Source organism: Pimephales promelas, chromosome 12 (genome assembly GCF_988280905.1).
Source record: "Pimephales promelas chromosome 12, fPimPro1.hap1.1, whole genome shotgun sequence".
In the NCBI taxonomy this organism is placed as follows: Eukaryota; Metazoa; Chordata; class Actinopteri; order Cypriniformes; family Leuciscidae; genus Pimephales; species Pimephales promelas.
The window spans coordinates 10945247-10963951 of record NC_142780.1 but is presented as its reverse complement, the minus strand read 5'-3'; the positions used below and the strand labels follow the sequence as shown (position 1 = coordinate 10963951).

At 37.6% G+C, this 18705-nt stretch overlaps 1 protein-coding gene across 1 annotated transcript in view; it reads right to left on the bottom strand.

The window, feature by feature from the left end:
- adcy2a (adenylate cyclase 2a) overlaps positions 1-18705 on the bottom strand; it is a 186986-nt gene that overhangs the window by 42452 nt on the left and 125829 nt on the right. Inside the window, exon 4 of the mRNA XM_039694380.2 lies at positions 6784-6933. Within this exon, the coding sequence (XP_039550314.1) occupies positions 6784-6933 (150 nt within the window). The remainder of the gene's footprint in view (positions 1-6783; positions 6934-18705) is intronic.

Here is an 18705-nt window from a genome sequence, read left to right as displayed (position 1 = left end):
GGATCAACACGAGGGAACACAGGAGGAGAACGGGAATCCACTGGAGATTTTAGCGTAAGGAGATCAGGGCTGCGTTTCCCAAAAGCATCGTTAGTTAGGCTTACAATGCTTTTGGGAAACACAGCCTGGGTAAGTAGCACGGGTTATAAGTCCTTTTCCACATTGGAGACCAGACGATGAAGGAGATGAATGTATGTGTATATATAGGGAGGATAATGAGTGCAGTGATGAGGAACAGGTGTGGCTGGCTAGAATTATGGAGACGGTTGCTGTGTTCGAAATCGCCCCATGCCCTCATTCACTATTCCCTACAGTCCTCCACTAATATATACTCACTTGGAGTTGATGAATACGAGTGAGTGAATTCGGACACTGAATGCCAGAAGGGCTGCTGATTTTGCATAGTTTGTGCTTGCTGTTTAATAATACTACAGCTCCAGTAGTAATGAAATAATTTATCTTGTACTCTGACATGGAAACTAGCATATAAACCTTGCGCCGCCTTCACACTGGCAGTTGAAATCAGCTCCGTAATACGCAATACGTTCCCAACGGACGTCGTACTACACAGTGAAATGCGTCGGACACGGGTAGAACAAAAATGGCAGAGAGAGAGATTAAAGTTTGATTCTGTTTTTTTTTTTATTATTATTATTAAAGTTTGATTCTGTCAGTTCTGTATGATCTCTCTGATGACACGTTGACATGTCAGGTCGGCTAAAATATGTGATATAGTGGTCAATAGTTCAATGTCTACCTTCAATTTAATTGTATTAACTGCCCTTATAAACGTTAGAAAGTCATGAAAATAAAAAATGACATGACAACTTATCGTTATAAAATCATAATTTATTTTATTAAAAGTTCATAATTCAGGTTTGTTTATCAGTACCATAGCAACGCTCAACTTCTGCTGGAATTGTCGGATAGGAACCGTCCGTAGCTTTTCGCACGAGTTCAAATTTTTGAACGCATCCGGATGACCAACGGACACGATTTTCTACGCACCGCACTCGGTCGGACCCGTTTAGGACCCATTCGCATGCGGTCTGCGAATCTCCATAGGAAATGAATGACTTCCGGTCGTTTCGCAGCCGCATCAGAGCTGATTTCAACTGCCAGTGTGAAGGCGGCGTTAGGCTATGTTTACGAAACGATTCTGAAGAGAAACCGCAAAAGTGGCGTTGCGTTATCACTTTTTATTCTGCGTTTAGACGAGCATTTTGGGTGGGAAATCCGCGTGCAAAAGTGTGTGAAATTCAATGTAGTATGCATTCCAGGTGGCTAGGTGGTGATTCACTGCCACACAACAACACAAAGTCCGCATACCTGCGTACAACCTTCACTGTCAAGCAGACTTTTACCTTTTTTACCCTTTACACATGAACGCGGAGGTGGAGCGTTTTTAAGATCTCCACTCTGGAGGGTGGTTTCACTTTTGTGCGTTTTTAAGCCCCCAAAACGTCGTTGCCGTGTAAACGAAAGGCACATCCGATAAAATATTTTTACGTTTTCACCCGCGAGCGTTCTCGTGTAAACAGGGCCTTAATTTAACAATTTAATAACAAATGAAAAAGGAATTTATTTATAATACTCTGGACCAGTGCTGTTCGGAAAATGGATTGATGATTTGATTCAGCTGTGGTGCCACCTCCTGTCGAGATGCTCACCGTGTGACTCTCACAGTGCATTATGGGTAGCCATTGAGCATACATCGGTTGTACACTCGTTATTGCGGTGCATTGTGGGATTGAATCAGTGCACTCAATAACATCCAATATGGTGTTGGACACACCACATAGCCTGTAAACTTTGAGTGGCAGTGGTGGTGGAGCCTTGTGAAACCGTGACAAAATTGCTATATGAATAAACGTGATGGACTACTAGAGTGCCTAATTGCAGATCTCCTGGAAACGTTGCTATGACAATCAGATTCTTTTATTTTCTTTTATTCAAAAAATGAGCTGTTTTCTCAATTTTGTTGTGTGATTATTTTGTTATTGAGAGGAAAGCCCTCAGCACATATTTACATATTCATCTAAATGCCTCTCTCAGCATTGTTGGCGCAGTCGGGTATTCGCTAACCAACACTATCTCACAACCAATTCGTACGAATTCGACGCATGATTAAAAAGTGACTAATTCGTACTAATTCGTACGACCTCACTCGTACTAATTCGTACGATTTGTCTAAACCCACATACGAAATTCATACGAATTGGCCAATTCGTAAAATATGTACGATTTAGAAAAATCGTATTAATTCGTACGAGTGAGGTCGTATGAATTGTTACGAATTAGCCATTTTTTAATCATTCGTCGAATTAGTACGACTTGGTCGTGAGATCGGGTTGTCGCTAACAGTATATCCAACGCATTCTCAACCTAGGGCGCCATATAGTGACACTTTTGAAATTTCATCTAAATCCAACACACATGGCACCCTTTAGCGTCAATATAACACGCACAGAGCTTTGTTCGGTTGTGGTAGGTTTAGTTCTGGGGTAGGTTTAGGGTTAGACCACTAGGAGGCGCCTTCTGGCCCATATATATCTGAGTTTCATATTGATGCTAAAGGGTGCCATGTGCGTTGGATGTATGTGAAATGTCAAAAGCGTCAGTATATGACAACTTGGGATGAGAACGGGCTGGTATATCACTGGTCACTTATTTCGAACTTCATTTTACCCCTAAACAAAGAACAAAAAAGAACCTTGCCGTGAGTAAATTAGGGCCTCTAATGTACGTCTGCTGCATACAATAGTATTCATGATAAATGGGAAACTATATACATTTTATAAAGCAGAATAAAAAAATGAATATTAAGCAATCTGCGTGTGGATAATCTGCATTTAAGCAGCAAAGAAAATCCATGTCAAAGGCATCTGTAATGTTAAATTGATATAATTGGGTTATGGTGGACTTTTTTGAAAAGGAAAAGACTAAGATAACCACATTACATTTTTTTTTCTAATCAATTTCGATTTCCCCACTAGGCATAAAGTGAGAATGAGTTTAATTAGATCTCACAGGGACGGTCTGGAGAGTCATTATGAAAGCTCATGATAGCTTGACTCTGGCATCAAGCAAAAGAAGGTTAATTGCCCAATAGGTTTGGTACATTTCCCCTAATCAACTATAATTGCCTTATAAAAATCATTTTAAAATCCTGATCATTTTATTAGCATCTACACAAAAGCCATATACGTTCATTTGAGCTGTGACAAATGAATAGTTATCCCTTATTCCACTAATTAATGTGCTATACGATGAATCTAGGATCTACTGCAATAACATCAACAGCAGAAAACGCTGCAGTCGAGACCACTGAGCAGTGGAAAGCACAATTCATCACCCACAGCCTGAGAGGATATTCTTAAGAGGTTAATCCAGAAAAGTCCAGAGAGGCAATGTTTGACCTCTTGCAGAGCACATAGTCTGATGGAAGACAGCCAATACACCAGCAGCAGACTTTAGACTTCACAGAGACAGCACTGGGCTTCAGTCACATCATCTGCCTTTGTGGCCCTGTTTAAACTGAAAACTAATATCACAGACACGTCCTGGTTTCATTTGGGAGCAACTGGGCTGAGAGTAGGAGGCCGCAAAGGTTTGCAGTATTTCAAAGGGAACCCACAGAGAACATAATGTCAAACATAAGGATAAAGTAGTGAAAGCCTGGGCGATAAATCAATTTCAAAAACATTGTGTCCCTAATTGGTGTGATATGATAAAATAATAAGAACTGATTAAACAATAGTCTCTGAATCTCCTATTGTGTAGCATGCAAAAGTAATGTTTATTTAATGGACGTGAATATTTTTGCAAATGTCTTTATATATTTGAAAGTACATTATATGTGTATTGTTGGAAGCTTGTAGATGTTGTTTAATATGGCTTCTGTGAAGTGAATCAGAAGTATCTCAGTAAGTAATAGCCGTCATTTCATCACCTAGGTTAACTATAGACCCGATATAGTCCGCTATGAGTTACCCACTTCTAGCCAAAAAATAACCTTGAATTTGTTTTTTTGTTGTTGTTGTTTTGTTTTTTTGTCAAAATAATTTGCAAGATCAGTCAATAGTGATTACAAGGTGTTTGGGTTTCATTTCTTTGACATGTTGTTATCTAATTAATGAGTCTATCCTTGGGCTATGGTCAGACGTCTATAACATTTTCACTGACCTATTTTGCCTTGTTTCAGCCTAGACATCAGGGCTGACATCAATGGCTAGACATCTTTTAATTGCAAAAATCCTTGCTGGGATGTTGATGGAATTTTCCTCTTGACAGTTCCTAGTTGGCCATGTTATTTTGAGAACGATACAAAACGTTCAAACGCATTCCAATAAACAAAAGTTTATTTAATACAGCAATCTTAAAGGTGCAGTAAGCGATTTCTGAGAAACACTGCTGAAAGTGGATCCACAACACACTTGTAGCCAATCAGCAGTAAGAGCGTACTCATTAGGGGGAGGTGCCTGTGTTGCATATTGTGTTCATGAGTTTGGGGGCGGAGCTATAAAGGTAGGGGTGAAATCCTTTTGGGAAGGGGCATCTTTGTTTTGGTGATTTCAAAAATATCAACAGCATTTCTCAGAAATCGCTTACTGCACCTTTAAGTAATCCATAAGGCGAACGGCTTTGTAACAGCATGTATGGCATAAACAAATGAGCTTACATTTACACGTTTACATGATCAATATTAGACACTAACTGAATGTATGGGAAGAACCAAAAATGCACAAGGTATTAGAACTCAAATGACAAACAGGTGATGATGAGTTCATCAAAAACCAGGGAGATAAACGAGGAGTGGGAAACTGTTACAAATGAAAACAAGTAACCAAAACATGCAGTTTGTGACATTACAACACAATCTCATGGAAATTCGTATATATTTTACGAGGTGGTTAATTTGTAAGAATTCGTAATTCGTTTTTGTAAGACTTATCTAGACTCCAGTGATGATTGGGTCCTTCCTGGTGGATTATCCACCTTGTAAAATACGAACAACTTCCCATGAGATCGGGTTGGACATTGGAACGTGATGCAATCTTCTGAAAGTAGTCCTAAAATAAATGCTTAATTTTATTTATTTATGTTTTATTTATTTTTTTATCAGATACATTTTATTTATTTTTTAGATGTCATGTGGGGAATGGAAACCTAGATGTTCATATTTTCTAGTGAATTTAGAGATAAAGTTGGTATAGACTGGTCTGGTTTTTTAAAAGAGTTTCTAATATGTGGGCGGCGCTAGGGCTGGGCTAAGGGGGCTTAAGTCCTAATTGTTTTAAGTGAAGCCCTGAATACTTCTATGAGAAACATAGAGCAAAACAATTAATCAGAAAAATAAATGTGAATAAGATTACATCTGCTGCGATTTTCTAATCACGAAAACTGCATACATTTGCATTGTATTACAGTTTTATATTATGATATTTTGCAATGTTGAGCATTGTAGCCAATCCCAGACATGTCTGTTGAACGCATCGGCCAATCAGAGGCAAACCTGTCATTATTATTGGCAATAAAAGTAAAATGCAAATAAGAGATGATGCTACTCTGATACACTCCACTTCGCACCGCTCTGTTTGTTGTTGGGATGACTAAAAGTTCAGCGGTCTAGCTCATCAGTGTCAAAATGATTAAAGGTGGTGGGTCTTACCGTTAATAGAAGGATTTTAAGAGTGAATGAATGTCTGGTAATATGTAAGTAGATAAACATTTAATATTTGACAATAGAAATAATGACACAAATTACTTAACTTTTTTTTATTTATTATTAAATTTTGCCTTTTTGAATTGAAAATATTCTATAATTTCCTTGATTCATGTAGAGAAAATGTATGCATACTTAAAAATATATATATATTATTTGCAAATACTTTCAATTATTTCACTAATATAATAAGCCTTTCTTTTTCTTTATTCCTTTAAATTGCTTTTATAATTAATTAATTTCTTAAAATAAAAATACCCAATTTTAGTTTGGGCTAAAGCCCCGAATATCCACTGACCTTAGAACTGCCCCATGTATAAGCATACAAGATATTGCTGTAATAATATGAGATTAAAATATGTTAAACTTTCCAACCAAAAAATCTAGATGTAAAAGTAAGATGTGGAATTATTTTTAGTATAATGCATAATTTAATTTATATTGAATGTAAGGGTTTCTCAATTCCCAGTTATTCAGTCATTCTTAGTGCAGTTACATAAATAAAATAAAATAAAAAATAAAAAACTTTAAAAACTTCTGAACACCTCCAACTAACAACTATGTCAAAAGGTAAAGTCTATCAACATTCTGATTCACTTTACAAAAGAAGCCATAATAAACCTTAACATTTACAAGCTTCCATGCAATGTACAATATACACACATAAATGTACTTTCAAAAATATAAAGACATTTGCAAAAATGTCCAGGTAGATTAAATAAACATTATGTTTTAGTGATACGTCAAGGAGGTTGAGGGACTATTATTTTTACACTAATCTAATCTAGTTCTGTCATTCTCTCAGCAAACTAATCTAATCTAGTTCTGTCATTCTCTCAAGAAACTAAAACACAACACAAAAGCTTTCTGGTATTATCGGTATTAGTTCACTGCTAAATTCCCCAATGTTAAGTCTCCATCAGCATTCAGTGGTTTGCCAAAGAAAATTTGGAAAATCTCAGTTTTTGAGACTGTTTGGTCGTTCAACTTCAGCTATAGCCAGCTGATAAATCATGACATCAGAACTGAGAGAAAGTAAAGCAAGATTGATACTGAACCTGCTGACGCTTCTCAAACTCCAGTTTGATGGGTGATTTTATACAGTTGCAGGTGTCTTGATATGTCTGCTTTAGCGCCAGTTCCATCAGGTGTTTATGGTATGCTCCTGCCAGGTTCCCACATATGAAAATGATGATATTTGCCAGGATCTAGAAAAAAAAAATTAAAAATAAGTACAAATTAACAATAGTGGATATTCTGTAAATAGTCAAGTCAAGTCACCTTTATTTATATAGGATGATACCAAAAAAAAAAAAAAAAAAATCTGCACTATTTATTTAGTTGTCTGTCTGTCTAACTATTAATTTATTTATTTTTGTCAACGTTGAAATCTACCAATGTGAATTACTACTGAAGTTCAGATTTCATTCTGATGTACAGAAAAGTTACGTGAGTTATGACGCCCTAGGATCACGTAACCCTACCCCAGACCTAAACCTACCCGCGTCATCTAACTGACGCTTTCCTTTAGCGTCAGTTCGATGACGCCGTAGGATCGCTCGCTAAAGGGCGCCTAAAGCGTCAAATATTGAAGCATGGTCAAAAGGTGACGCCTTGGGATGAGAATGTGTTGTTATACAAGGTAATGAAAAAATAGTTTTTTTTTTCCAAATTGTTATTCTGATGATATAATTTGTACTTGGAAAAAAAATCATAATAACTGTGTCCTTTTGAATAGTGAAGCAGGATTGTGCAAGGAATCAATTTCCAGTCCAGAAATATTTTATTGACACCAGCTTGCAGCATTTCTCATCCAACACTTCAGCTGCTTAAAATGTTCCATTCCAGTTTAAAAAAGCTCTGAATGAATGATTTTCGACAAGAGCTTGGCTAACCCAATCAAATGTTTAGAATGGAGGGGACTTTGGTCAATGTAGTTAGTTTTAGCAGCAGAGAGAAGGGCTTAAGTCCCCAACTTTTCCTAGTGTTCACTGTTCACACCTCTTTTTTCTCACTTCTCTTTCATACTTCCTCGTTCAATTACCAGCCCAGTGGCAAAGTCCTTCGGTTTCTTCATCTTTTTCAATCTCACTATTCAACAGTCAGATGAGAACAGTGCATCAAAGGCTTAGCTCCATTAGATATTTTTAATTGCTCTTGGACATATCATTTCACTATAGAAAGAGTTCTAAACTCATCTTGGTTGTCACACTTTGGACCATGAAAACTTCAAAAGGCATCAGCCGCTGACATGGATGAAATGAAAGTAAAGAGACACCCACAGTCAGAAAGCACAACGGTATGTGTCATACATTGTTGGACTCATAAAAACAATATTTTGTGACTTTATTTATTTAATTATTTTTTTCAATTACAAAAAAAAATATTTGTAATTGAAAATTACTTATTTGTTGCATGGTATTTATTTGTTCTTTTTGTTTCGTGTTTTTTTAAGAAAGAAAGTGTACTGTCTTTTGAGGGTTTAGGTGAGGGGAAAAATGTCAGTATTTTAGTTCAAAGTTTGTTTTTATTGATTTTTACAATACAATACATTCTCTGCCCCTCACCCCTCACCATCCAATATGGAGAATGACGCCCATATTATCCATTGATACAAAGTAGACTTGCAAGAACAGAACATACATACAGTACTTACAAGCATAAACCTTTAACCAAATACCTAAAAAAAAAAAAAAATTATAAAAAAAAAAATAAATAAATAAATAAAATAATAATAAAATAAATAAATAAAGGAAAACAATAGTAGTGGCTTTATTCAAATAGACTTATCAACATAGTCAAGAAAAGAACACCACATCTTTAAAAATTGTTTTTCCGATCCTCTTAGTGAATACCTAATTTTTTCGAGGCAGAGACAAGACATTATATCTCTAATCCATTGAGTATGAGTGGGTGGCAAGGGATCTTTCCACTTTAATAATATAGCTCTACGTGCAAGAAGAGAGGAGAAAGCAAGGACTTTACACATTGATGATGGCAACCCTACGTCCTCTGGGGCTACTCCAAATAATGCCACCATAGGTTCTGGTTCCAATCTATGCTGAAGAACCACTGAGAAGGTGTGAAATATTGAACGCCAGTAACACTCTAATTTAGGGCATGTCCAGAACATGTGAATTAACGTTCCCTCAGCACATTGACATCTATTGCACATAGGGCTAGTACCAGGAAACATTTGAGCTAGTTTAACTTTGGATATATGAGCTCTGTGTACAACTTTAAACTGTATGAGTGAATGCCGAGCACACATCGACGATGAGTGGACCTGTTTAAGGACACAGTTCCAAGTGTCATCGGAGAGTGGTCTGTCAAGGTCTTCCTCCCAAGCTCTCTTAATATTATTATCCAGGGATGTAGATGCCAGATTAATCATTAAATTGTAAAGAGTAGCAATTGAGCCCTTGGCCAAAGTGTTACATGAAAGGAACCTATCCAGAGGATTTTCGGAGGGTATCGCTGGGAAATCTGGTATAAGTGACTTAACGTAATGCCTTACTTGCAAGACTCTAAAGAAATCTGACCTGGTAAGACCAAAACGTGATACCAATTGCTCAAAAGAGGCAAATACATTATCCAAAAATAAGTCTTTAAAACATTTTATCCCCTTTTGAGAGAAACTCTTAAATGAACCATCCTGCAAAGAAGGTGGAAAAAAATGATTGCGGTACACAGGGCTGAGAAGAGAGGGGTCCCTAAAACCAAATGACTTCCTGAATTGGATCCAAATCCTCAACGAATGTTTCACCACTGGGCAATCGACCGGAATACAAGAGGTAGATTGTAGTTTAGATGCAAGAAGTGCTGGGAGAGAAATTTGCTTGTAAGCATTTATTTCCATGTCCACCCAGGACGGTCTATTGGGCAAAAGATGATAATGCCACCAGTAAAGTGTATTTCGTATATTAGCTGCCCAGTAGTAAAACTTAAAATTGGGTAAGGACATACCACCATTGCATTTAGGTCTCTGGAGGTATACTTTGCGTAAGCGAGGGTGTTTACCATTCCAAATAAAAGAGGAGATAACAGAGTCCAAAGCCTTAAAAAAAGACAGGGGAATAAATAAAGGTAGACACTGAAAGAGATAAAGAAGTTTAGGAAGCACCACCATTTTAATGGAATTAATGCGCCCAATGAGAGAAATCTTTATAGGGGACCATTTAGAGAGATCTTTCTTAATCCGTTCAAGAAGCATGCCAAAATTATGTTTAAAAAGATGCTTATGATGGCGAGTAATACACACCCCAAGGTAAGTGAACTTACTTTTAACTAGTTTCAGTGGTATGTTTGAATACTGAAGTTGTGTAACTATCTCGTTAACTGGGAAGAATTCACTCTTGTGCAGATTAAGCCTATAACCGGAAAACCGACCAAAATTCTCAAGCAAAGACAGAGCTGCGGGTAAGGAAGCTTGTGGGTTTGACAAAAAAAGCAGTAGATCGTCTGCATATAGAGTTACCTTATGGACGGTCTCACCACGGGTAATTCCAGTGATCTGCTGATTCTGGCGTAAGGCGATTGCTAAAGGCTCAATAGCTAGAGCAAATAGTAGTGGGCTAAGCGGACAGCCCTGTCGGGTTCCACGGTGCAAGTTAAATGGCCTAGAGTACAGATCATTGCTTAGGACTACTGCAGAGGGCGAACTATAAAGTAGTTTAATCCAAGAGAGAAAGGTCGGGCCAAATCCAAATTTTTCCAAAACTAAAAAAAGGTACTCCCACTCAACCCTGTCAAATGCCTTCTCTGCGTCTAAAGAAACAACACATTCAGGGATGGCCTGGTTCTGAGAATAAACCACATTAAGTAAGCGGCGAATATTAAAAAATGATTGACGATTCTTTATGAACCCTGTTTGATCAGGAGAGACAATAGTGGGGAGAACATCCTCAAGTCTTGAGGCAAGCACCTTTGCTAGAATTTTAACATCGCAATTGAGCAAAGAAATTGGCCTATAAGACGCACAGTCTAAGGGATCCTTATCCTTTTTGAGTAATAAAGAAATACAGGCCTGGTTTAGCGTTGGGGGAAGAGTACCAGTCTTAAGAGACTCAGAAAAAACAGATGTCAAAAAAGGAACGAGTTGTACAGAAAATTTTTTATAGAATTCTGACGAAAAGCCGTCAGGTCCTGGGGTTTTGCCAGATTGTAGAGAAGAGATAGCAGCTGCTACCTCCTCCTGAGTAATCGGTGCTTCTAAAAGATTACGAACATCCAGAGATAAAGTGGGGACATTTAGTTGGCCGAGAAAATCTTCGATATCGCCCTGCGAAGGGGAGTCAGATGAATACAAAGTAAAATAAAAATCTCTGAACTTGTCATTAATGGTATTCGGATCCGTAGTGACCTCCCCGTTATCTAGACGAAGACCATTTATAATTTGTTTTGCACGTAACCCTCGCAGCTGATTAGCTAAAACTTTCCCGGATTTTTCCCCACTTTCATAAAAGACACTCCTAGTTCTTCTCAAAAGGCCCTCTATCTCATTGGTTGAGAGCAGGTCGAGCTGTGATTTAAGTTTAAGACGTTTCTTATACAGATCTGGCGTGGGAGACCTAGCATATTGTTCATCTACCTTTGAAATGTCATTAGCAAGTGAGATTTGTTTTTCTTTAGAGAGCTTTCTTTTATTAGCACCATATGAAATAATTTGGCCTCTAATATATGCCTTAAGGGCCTCCCACACTGTTAGATCTGAAATGTCCACTGATTTATTAACGTTTAGGAAAAAGGGAATTTGGTCAGAAACAAAGGAAACAAAATTGTCATCTGCCAAGAGTGAAGTATTGAAACGCCAATTCCTCCTAGGGGAGGGCAAATTCAGAAAAGTCAAATCAAGAGTAAGAGGAGCATGGTCCGATATTATAATACTTTGATATGCACAAGACTTAACTCTAGAAATCAAATCGTTATCTAGTATAAAGTAATCAATCCGAGAATAAGAGTGATGAACATTTGAGAAAAAAGAATATTCTCTTTTTTGGGGGTACAAGCGCCGCCATACATCCGATAAACCATATTCAGAAAAATAGGTATTTAAAAAAATAGAGGATTTGTTTGCCGTGCATGGTCTAGAAGACGAACGGTCCAATACTGGGTCAAGGCAACAGTTAAAGTCTCCCCCAAGTATAAGGGAATGTGAGTTTAGATCAGGAATAAGAGAGAGAGTATGTTTAAAAAAACTGACATCGTCAAAATTGGGGGCATAAAAGTTTGCTAAAGTTACATTCTTATTGCACAATGTGCCTACAACAATTATATACCGGCCATTCTTATCTGATACGATATCATTTGGTACAAAGGGTACATTCTTATTAATCAAAATAGCCACACCTCTTGCCCTTGCCTGGAAAGAGGAATGAAAGATCTGGCCTGTCCAGCCACGATTGAGGTGATTGTGATCCGCAGTGCGTAAATGGGTTTCTTGCAAAAAGGCAACCTCTGCTTTGAGCAGTCGAAGATGGGCAAGAACCCTGTTTCTCTTAACTGGATGATTCAAGCCCTTGACATTCCAACTCAAAAATCTCAACTCTCTACCCAAAAGAATATCTATAAGGGGCCAGTAATCGGAAGATGAGAAAAATATTTTTTTTACAAAAAATAAAACAACATAACATCAACAAAGAAAAAATAAACATAAAAGTCATTAAGTCTGCATGACGCCATCCCATATAAAAACCCAACCCACCCACATAATCAACCCACCCCTCAAAGAGCATTACAATACCAACAAAACTACCCACCAGAACTGAACCCTTCCTTATTTCACCTAACCTTATATAATCCTCAGTCCCTTAAAGCAAAGTATCCTCATTATACAGCATACAGATAACATTACCATATAGTATGTTTAACATATGAGCAGAACAATGGCACAAGTTAACTAAATAATTGGTTCACGAAATATGAATACTTAAACATTCGAACAATATAATGAGCTCAGGGCGAGCCAAAATAAGTGAAACTGTGAAAGATAATATTATCCATACAAAAAACTTAGAAAAAATTATTCCCTAGTAAACAAAAATAGCAATCAATCTCTTGCAAAAAATATTTGTGATTAAATCAAAGAGTAGGCCTTAACGAGATACATCATAACAAATCCAGTTCAATAGGAGTATCAGATCAAATACAACAGTCCTACCAAACATTCATTGAAGACGTAGAAATGTCCCCATGATGTAAAACACTTCCAATGAACCGTAAACCGTTTTATAATGTCAGAGGGCTAATAAGAAAAAAAAAAAAAAAAAAAAATTATGTCTCCCTCGTTACGTATAACGTCGTAAGCACACCGCATTGAACGACCGTCAAAGCGCTAAGAGGCACTACGGTGAGCCGTCAAAAAATCCTTGGCCTCGTCCACCGATGCAAACATCTTTTGCTCACCTTCCTTAGTCAGGATCCTCAGCCTTGCGGGGAAAAGAAGGGATGGCTTAAACCCAAGATTATAAAGCTCTGCCATTACCCCACGATATTGAGCGCGTTGTTCCAGAACCTCCGGACTATAGTCATCATAGATGGCGATCGGGTTGCCACGATACATCAACGATCCTCTTCTTTTACGGGCCTCACGTATCACCGCCTCCTTGATCTGATACCGATGAAAACGAATTATTACCGCTCTCGGCCTCCCTCCCTGCTTCGTTTTAGCGATTAGAGCCCGATGTGCCCTATCAAGTTCAGGAGGAGACGGCAAGATCTGCCCGCCCATAATTTCGGACAGCATCTCGGAGAAAAACACCGTGGGCCGCGAACCTTCAACGGATTCCGGTAAGCCAATAATCCTGACATTATTACGCCGACTACGGCCCTCCAGGTCTGCTGTTTTGGCCTTAAGTTTAGCGTAGTTCTCAGTCAAATCAGCACATAGTACCGCTTCCAAAGAGTGAATTCGCTCGCTGAGGTGGTCTGCGTTGGATTCCAGTGAAGCAATTCGTGGTTCATGGTCCGACACTGTAGCCTGGACGAGGTCAAGTTTTGCCTCTAAGGATGTCAAAGCGGTTTTGAAATCGGAAGAAAGAGCGGCTCTGTGGTCTTCCAATAGGCTAGTCAGGGCTGACATGCTAATCTCACCATGAGCCGCAGGGACGTCGTCTTTGATTGTGTCTTTCTTCGCGTGTTTGGTTGATTTAGATGCCATTTTCTGCTTCCGTGTTTATTAAACTTATCTAATTACATTCAGGAAAAAAGATTAGATCGGTAGAGGATTATAAACTGATAACATAAAAGAACTGTGCAGGGAGCACGAGGCAGACGCGACTACTCCATTCGCATCCAAAACCGGAAGTCAATGTCAGTATTTTAGACAAAAAGACATAATTAATTTTCAATAAGAATCCCAGGAGGTATCAGATAGATATGATAAAAGACACCAAAACACACATAAGAGAAAAAAAAATTATCTGGTTCTAAAATATTTTTTTAATATATTCCTGTATATGTACTTTTTTATGTTTTTCAAACATTACCTCTTTTCTGGTAAACTCTTCTCCGTGGCAAGTATATCATTTGAATACAATAATTAAATAACATTAACATTCCTAAAAACATATATTACACTCTAAAAAATGCAGGGTTAAAAAATAACCCAACCTTAACCACGCTGCTGGGTCCCTATAGGACAGAACACACACTGGGTTGGTTTGACCCAAGTGCTGGGTTTTTCCATTTAACCCATATTGTTGGGTCATTCATTTGACCCAACTAGTGGATAAAATTGACCATTCTGCTGGGTTAAGTCTTACTCCTGTGCTGGGTTATTTCCAGTCTCATTGTCTTATTAAAATTAGTTACAAATATTTGTTATATTATGAATGTAAAATAATTACTGTCTCTGTAATACAATAAACCAGAGAGGCATATGTGATTTCATTTATTTATTTATTTATTTATTTAATTCATTATATATAATTATATATATATATATATATATATATATATATATATATATATATTACATTTTTAATACATCTCTTTATTTATTTATTTTTTGTAATTATTACAATTATACAATGTATACTCATTCTAAGTTAAAAAAAAACATAACGGTTGATTAATTAAGGTCTTCATACACCACTGAAAACATAGTGTATATGATATTGCATTTCTGTTAACAGATCCTCCTAAATATTACACAATGCACCTTTAAAAGTCATTAAGCAACTAATTTGAACTCTTATACGGTTATGATTTCAATTATTGAGATGTGCTGATTCATTAAGAATAGCAACAAACATTTAAAATGTGACTAAATATTATGTGGGCCTGAAAAAAAAAAAAGTTTTCCTCAAATTTGACAATGGACGACTCATTTCCATTAATTTGATACACACTGCTTTGTGAATTTAATATGAAAAAAAATAAGGCTTTGAAAGTGAATAATCCAAAAAGTTCCGCAAAGAATGAGAAAGTAACCTGTTGCTGGGTCAAAATAACCCAACAAGATGTTTATTTGTGAATGACCCCCTTACAACTCATTTTACCCAGCACGGGTAACCCAAGAATGTGTTTACAGTACCCCAAACAACCCAACATTTTGACCCAGCACAATCAACACAATTTGTTTACAGAAAAAACCCAGCATTTTTTGAGTGTACTATGTTATATACATAACAAGGTTATGGTTTAGTAAGTTTAGCAAGGTTAAATTAAGTAAATAACAAAAATGAATACGTGACAATAAATCAACAAATATTTGCAACTTTATTCTTAACTTATTAGGTAGATTAGGTAGATGAGGAAGATGACATTGCATGTATTATTCTGAGCACATGTGATATGTTTAGAAATTTCAGAAATATTCTTTGTGTCCCTTGACTCTAATGGTTAAGGGGAATCTTAATGTGGACTTTTAATTGGTCATGCAGGATGTTGTTTATATAAAGTCGTAAACAAGGAAATCGAATAACTTTAAACATTCTGACATGTTATTCAAGCTTATGTTCAATCTGTAAAAAATCCTAGCCATTTAAGCAAAAATCATATTGGATATTTAACTGGTGAATTTCAAAGCTCTTGGAAACAGACTTTAAGATTTCAACAGTGGCTTGGCAGCAAGGCTTTTCTTTCAAACACTCTTTTTAAAATGGCAAAACAAATTTGTGAGGAGTTTAATAATACAACATTTTGATGTCCAGATGTTATCTGCAAGCATGTGAGAGGGCCAGTGAGCTGTAGTGAACAAACACAGTTATAATTTATTTGTAAAAGATGTACAACATTAATCTGCTGTCTATGAATAAATCATGGATGATTCATTGCTTTCAGGAGGTAGTGAAGCTTCTTCTTCTGACATGAGTGGGATTACATACAGTAGAAAAGATTCTGCTTTCTGACTGATGGATAAAGAATTTATCTATTTACTATATAAAGAGACACAAAACTGAGTTTTGAGTGTAATTAAACAATTTATTCCAACTGATGATAAACGGTAAAGCTGATAACAAAAAACACATTGGTAAGTCATTACTCAACATTATTATTATTTTTTTATTATTATTATTATTATTTATTTATTTTGACATGGGATTTACATGGGAATTTCTAGGGAACTCGTGCTGCGTCAATGATGACACTTTGGGGAACGATATGCCCACTTTTCCATGCTGACAAAATGCCTGTTAAGGCACAGCTCAGGACATGAATGATTGGGACCCTGGGGTGGCCGGAAGGTCCTGGCTATAAAACCTCACAAAAGTGGGGAAGACCATTCCGCCACATCATGTATATCTTGAAGGGATGTCCCCGACAATAAAGCTCTTGAAGATCCCATACTTTGTGTGGAATGTGCTCTAACTGGCAGAGTTGAAGGCAGCCAGTGCACCTCATAAGTCTTTGAGACAGCCTCGACAATCCACCTGCTTATAGTCTGCTTGGTAGCTGGGCAGCCCTTGTTAGGGGGCCCGAAGGATACCAAAAGCGTGTCAGATTTTCTCCACAAAGTTCTTGAATTCTCAAGAACCCTGACCGGCCAAAGTAACTGCAACTTCCCTTGTCCGGCTGACACTTGAGGAGGATGAAAGGACTGAAGGACTACTGGGCAAATTAGTGGGTACCTTAGGTACAATACCCAGTCTCAGGTAAAGAATCGTCGGAGACACTTTACAATAAGGTTCATTAGTTAACATTAGTTAATGTATTTACTAACATGCACTAACCATGAGCAATACATTTGTTACTGCATTTGTTCATCTTTGTTAATGTTAGTTCATGAAAATACAGCTGTTCATCATTTGTTCATGTTAGTTCACGGTGCATTAATTAATGTTAGAAAGATTTTAATCAAGTATTAGTAAATGTTGAAAATAACATTAACAAAGATTAACAAATGCAGTATGTGTTATTCATTATTAGTTCATATTAACTAATGTAGTTCACTAATATTAACTAACAAACCTTATTGTAAAGTGTTACCGAATCGTCTTCAGTCCACCTGGAACAAACTCCAAACAGGAGGGAGCAACGGACAAGGCCTGTAGGTTTTCTACTCTCTTGAGAGACGTCATTGCCAGCAGAAACGCCATTTTTTTTAAGGCTAGACTCTTGCCGAGTCCAAAGGCGTGAAGGGTGCCAAGGATAACCTTTCTAGTACCACGGTTTGTATATACTCAGAGTGCCACCCACGAAACAAGTAATCAGATTATGCCTTCCCAATGAGCCACTGTCTAGTGGTGCATAGAACGCAAATATTGCTGCCACATACACTTTAAGTGTAGAAGGGGAAAGCCCAGTCAAGAATCGGTCTTGAAGGAATTCTAGCACTGAAGCCACTGGGCAGTCAACTGGATCCAATTGGTGCTGTCTGGACCACAAAGTGAATGTTCTCCACTTCAAAGCATCAAATTTCCTCGTGGAAGGAGCTCTAAAATTTAGGACAGTGTTCTCCCTCCTGACGGGAATCTCCCACGAGAGGCCATCTAAGAGGGCTCCTGGTAGAGGCCATCTACCAGGTCCGGGCCGGCCAGAGCAGAGCTGCCAGAAAAAGTAAAAGCAAAACCCCGCCCTGGAGAACTCTTTCTAGAACTCACAGGAGCAGAGCAATCAGGGGAAATTAGTACAGACAAAGCCTCTGCCAAGGCTTCCCAGAGGAGCTGGCTGTGTGAGGGGAAAACCAGAGGGGACAATGTGAGTTCTCTTATGATACAAACTGGTCTACTTCCGCCTGGCTGAACTTCCTCCAAACTTCTTCCTGCCTTGACAAGATGTCTGCTCCCACATTCAGGTGTCCAGGGATGTAATTGCCCTGAGAGAGAACAGCTTTCCCTGGGACAACAGGAGGATCAGATGTGCCATTGTACACAGAGGGCGTGATCTTAGACCCCCCCCCCCCCCCCCCATGGTGGTTTATCTAAGAGACCACCAACGTATTGTCTTTTGGAACTAGAATATGATGGCATCTGAGGTCTGGGAGAAAGTTCCTCAAGGCAAGCAGAACCACTCACATCTTTAGTAATTTATGTACCTGCAGGACACATCTGTTGACAGTATCATCCAATTACAAAGTGCTCCTAACACAGGGCTCTGAGCCAGGAACATAATGACTACTATATATATATATATATATATATATATATATATATATATTTGTGCTGTCAAACGATTAAAATATTTAATCGCGATTAATCGCATTAATGTCATAGTTAACTCACGATTAATCGCACAGTTTTATCTATTCCAAATGTCTCTTGATTTCTTTTTGTTACATTATTTTCTCATTTTAATGCTCTTGTCAATATGGAAAAGTGGAAAAGTGGAAAAATTATTATTGAAAATAACATTGGAATAGTGTTCAATTCCACACTAACATATATAAATAATCTCTCACACAATGTAACACTGTCTATCAATAAAAGGGTGAAAGAAATACTGATGAGGTCCTAATATTGGTGAGGGGGCGGAGAATTCGCATCATCTGTGTGTGTTTGCTTGGCCATCATCAAGTGGTATTTCAGACTGAACGTGCT